Source organism: Muntiacus reevesi, chromosome 17 (assembly GCF_963930625.1).
Source record: "Muntiacus reevesi chromosome 17, mMunRee1.1, whole genome shotgun sequence".
NCBI classification, from domain to species: Eukaryota; Metazoa; Chordata; class Mammalia; order Artiodactyla; family Cervidae; genus Muntiacus; species Muntiacus reevesi.
Genome location: NC_089265.1, coordinates 21,559,479 through 21,563,859, shown reverse-complemented (window position 1 = coordinate 21,563,859; position 4,381 = coordinate 21,559,479). Strand labels below are relative to the sequence as shown.

General features: G+C 43.9%; 1 protein-coding gene across 1 annotated transcript; it reads right to left on the bottom strand.

Moving 5' to 3' along the window:
• Positions 1-1,478: 1,478 nt before the first annotated feature.
• Positions 1,479-2,066, bottom strand: LOC136148418 (interferon tau). The gene has a single exon (XM_065907948.1). The coding sequence runs from the start codon at positions 2,064-2,066 to the stop codon at positions 1,479-1,481; it is 588 nt and encodes a 195-aa protein (XP_065764020.1).
• Positions 2,067-4,381: the final 2,315 nt, after the last annotated feature.

The window sequence follows — 4,381 nt, the reverse complement described above, 5'->3', positions numbered from 1 at the left end:
TTCCTCAAGTGGCCATCCACTCCCATACGGTGCCCAAGAACTTCAGGGGGAATCCCAGAAGCAACAGGAAAATCCCTGGGTGGCTGTCCACTAGTCCATGGGGCCTTTGGGTGGCTGTCCTTGATGAATGGGGGCTGCGCAGAGATCGGGAGAACAATGGCTTCTGCTAGCTCTGCTACTGTATCAAAGTGAGGAGTTTGTATTTGGTTAAGTCAGCTTGCTGGAAGGAATTGGTATTTCTCTTGTGCCTTTGCCATGTAAGTGATCTATCTGGCTCTCTGGAACTTGAATGGTCTCTGATCTCTAAGAGTAAGGAGAAAAAAGTGCTTTTAGGTAAATTCTATGAAAATAATCATATATAGGTAATGTTTATCTAAAATAGTCTCCCCAGAATTTGGTAACTTGAAAGTAAGTTAAGAGAATTCATTGACTTTCTGTGCTGTGTGATTAGTAATGTTGCACTCTTTGGGACCCAATGGGCTGCAGCCCTCCAGCCTCCTCTGTCCATGGGGATTCTTTAGACAACAGTACTGGAGTGGGTTGCCTAACCTTCCTCCTGGCATCTTCCCAACCCAGGTCTCCTGCATTGCAGGCAGTTTCTTTACCAACTGAACCACCAGGGAAGCCCAAGAATACTGCTCGGGGTACGAAACCTATCCCTTCTCCAGGTGATCTTCCTGACCCAGGAGTTGAACAGGGGTCTTCAGCTCTGCAGGCGCATTCTTTACCAGCTGAGCTACCAGGGAAGCCCTACAGGTAGCTTAGAAAGGACATAGAATATTATTTGTCTTTCCAGCATCATTTGGACCTAAAGCTTCCCGTGTGAGGACATTCTTTTCCCTTACTTTTCTTTGCAGTCTTTGGTAAAATTGAAAGAAAATAATACTATTTTTATGTCCTCTTCTCTGTAAGACTGAGAGTGTCCATGCAGTAGGAACGACATTTGCTTTATTCACTTGTATTCCTTGGTGACAATTACACAGTCTGTTACGTAGGTACTCAATATATATGAATAATATGAATGGAATGAATGAATAAATCAATGTAAACACCCATTCTATAATAAAGTTTTAAAATGAGGGTGTGAATTTTCATTTTTGAGTAAAGAAACTCATTTTCTTTGACTTCATAAATAGAACAAAGTACAAATTTAGTAACACGAAATTGTAAACATGTTTTAGAAATTTTAATATGATGTACAGATGACATGTAACTTTACAAATTTCCTAATATTTTACGTATGTTAGATGCAAGAAGAAATAATAAATCAACAACAGATACCATCAGGGCAGGCATCACTTAAGGACTCATGCCCGTACAGCTGAATACATTTATAGCTACTTGCTTATTCCTGCTGACAAAGTATCGGCTAAAGGAATTCAATGCATTTGGTGGCTAAAGCAGAAATCAGAGTCTTCTGAAATGAACACAGGTGAGTGTATGAGGGTGATGTGGCATCTTAGTCGGTGAGAGTCATCTCAAGGTGAGTTCAGATCTCCACCCATCTTTCTTAACCTTTTTTGCAACCTGGATATTGAAGAGAGAGCTCTCATCATCTCCAAATGGACGATTTGCCAGGCACAGTCGCTGTATTCCTTCTCTTGCAGGTAGTCATGGATTCCCTGGAAGTACCTCTTCACGGTCAGAGTGGGGCCCATCCTTCCCAGGTCAGAGTCTTTCTCTCCCATCACCTGCCCCAGGCAGGCATCCAGGTCGTCCAGCTGCTGATAGAGTCCAGTGCAGAGCTGCTCCAGGATGGTGGTGTCCGAGGCAGCAGAGGAGCGCTCTGTGTGGAAGAGGTTGAAGCATTGCTGGAGCATCTCGTGGAGCACAGAGAAGGCCTGGTCCTTCTGAAGCTGACTGCCCTCCACCATCTCCTGGGGAAGACCGAAGTCTTTTCTGTCCTGCAGACAGGAGTGAGGGGAGAGTCTCTTCATTTGGCCCAGGAGCCTGAGGTTCCGCCTGCCAAGCAGCACATGGTACTGAGACAGCTCACAGCCCAAGGATCCTCCCGGGCCATAGCTGACCAGCACCAGGGCCATCAGTAGAGAGAGCACGAAGGCCATGGAGAAGATGAGGCTGCTGCTGGCCTGGCGGAGACGGCGTCTGCTGGGACCGTCAGGTAGGGGTCTGATGACAATCATTCGAAGCTAGGCTTTTAAATAGGAAGTTGGTACTCGTCCGACAATTTCTCTCCCACTTCCCCTTTGTGGTGTCATTTAGATATTTTCTCTTTGGCCTAGAGTATGTAGTTGAGCTAAACTCTTAATTTTTACCGTAGAAGTTTAATTTTCCCAATAAAATTTGGATGTGTCAATGTAAATGTGTATCAATTAAATGAGAAACTATATAAAGGCTGAAGTTATGTAAGTATGTAAAGACTTAGAGATCTGTACATAGTTATTATGTACCAATTTAAGTGTAATATAGATAAGAATTGCTATTGCTTAGATTATGTCAAACCCATAATTTTCCCTTGATTCTTAACTGCATTTCTCCATCCTTATCGTACACATAGGAATTCAGAGTCACTCAGGCCATATTGGTTTCTGTATTTGTCTTCTTGTAATCGAGAGTGAATGAGCTACTCTGCTGTTTCTGTTCTTTAGAGAACGTTCATTCAGGTTCCTGAGATTCCATTTCACTGGGGCCACAAGGTCTTGAGGCGTGGAGCGTTTCCTGCCATACCAGTAAACCAGGATGATAAACAGTCAAGAGTCTCCAAGCCCTCCAGGGCCCTCAGGAAGGGGAAATACACCTGTGGGCTAACAGCTACCAAATTGCAGCTACTCCCTAAGGTTAGCCCAAGGCAACTCAGGATGTGAAAAAATGCAAGATGCAAGAAAGTGCAACGGAAAATGCCCCAGGAGAGCTGAGATGCATGAAAGGAATGTTTGCAGTGAGCCCAGACACTTGGCTCTTCACATACATAGGAAAAGTGCTGAATTCCATAAGTTGAGATAGCTGGTTTTCTTTAATTCTCAAAGATACTTTGATGTTCACACTACATCCACTTTCTTGAAAATTCCTGTATAAGCTGACTCTTCCCCTCAGTTCCCTGGAGCAATCTCTCAGGGTGAATTGATGTACTGCCTCCCAAATTCCCACCAAATAAAGCATAACTCTCAACTTTTAGGTTGTCACTATGTCTCTCTTTTTTGTAAATTAACTTATTTATTTTAATTGGAGGCTAATTACTTTACAATATTGTAGCGGTTTTGCCATCCATTGACATGAATCACCCATGGGTTTACATGTGCCCCCCATCCTGAACCCCCCTCGTGCCTCCTTCCCTGTGCCATCCCTCCGTGTGGTCCCAGCACACCAGCCCTGAGCGCCCTGTCCCATTCAATGAACCTGGACTGGCGATCTGCTTCACATACGGTAATATACATATTTCAATGCTATTCTCTCAGATTATCCCACCTCACCTTCTTGCGTGGAATCCAAAATTCTGTTCTTGACATCTGTGTCTCTTTTGCTGTTTTTCTTTCTGACTTACTTCCCTCTGTATAATAGGCTCCAGATCAACAGTCAGGAACAATATATGAGAGATCGTGGTTTCTTTCAACCAGCTTTTTATGGTAGATCTATACTCTTCCACAGGCTGTGCCAATATCCGCGCCAGAAATCCTGCTTCTTTTCTGGTGCATGTCGGTCTTAAGAGTCTCACTCCAAGATAATTAATTGTCTTTCCAGCACCACCTCACTCTCAAGGTGGTTAGCACTTCTGGTAGCACTTTTCCTCTGGAATGACAGGGTCCTCAGCCCAAACTCTCTAGTATTCACTGGTGAGGGCAGGCTTAGTACATCCTGAGGACCTCAGAATTCTACTGTGGTGGGGAGGGGGGGGGGTTGTCCCTTTGTTTGTAAAATCATTGATCTTCTAGGATCCCCACCCTTTCCCTGGAGTCTTTCTGTGAAGGACCGGAGTTTTCAGTGATGACCTCCCCTTCTAACCTGTGTCCCCAGGTATTTAAGGGTCAGGAACCCTAAGATGCTGAGAGCTAAAGTCTGTTTTTGTATGTAGGTGGAGGCATTATCGATTTGCAACTGTTACAACTTTAGGAGCAATTTTTATTTTGCCACTACTGCTTTTAATGTTCAAATCTTTGACTTAATCTGTTGAATGTTTGTTTTGCTCACAATTCCTGAGTTGGCCATAGCAAATTCAGTGATGCTGTTATATACTATTAGAGGCTTATATCACAGAAATCAGTGACCTTTAGTTGTTCGTGCAGTACATCCTTCTGTTGGGCTGACTTGCCTATCCATCTCTGTCTCGAGCTCAGAATGCAGAGCCATGAGGCCAGGCTGTGTCAGAGAGAAATAGCCTTGCTTCTTTACTTACGTATGGTGTTTCATTGTAAATTTAAGTAGC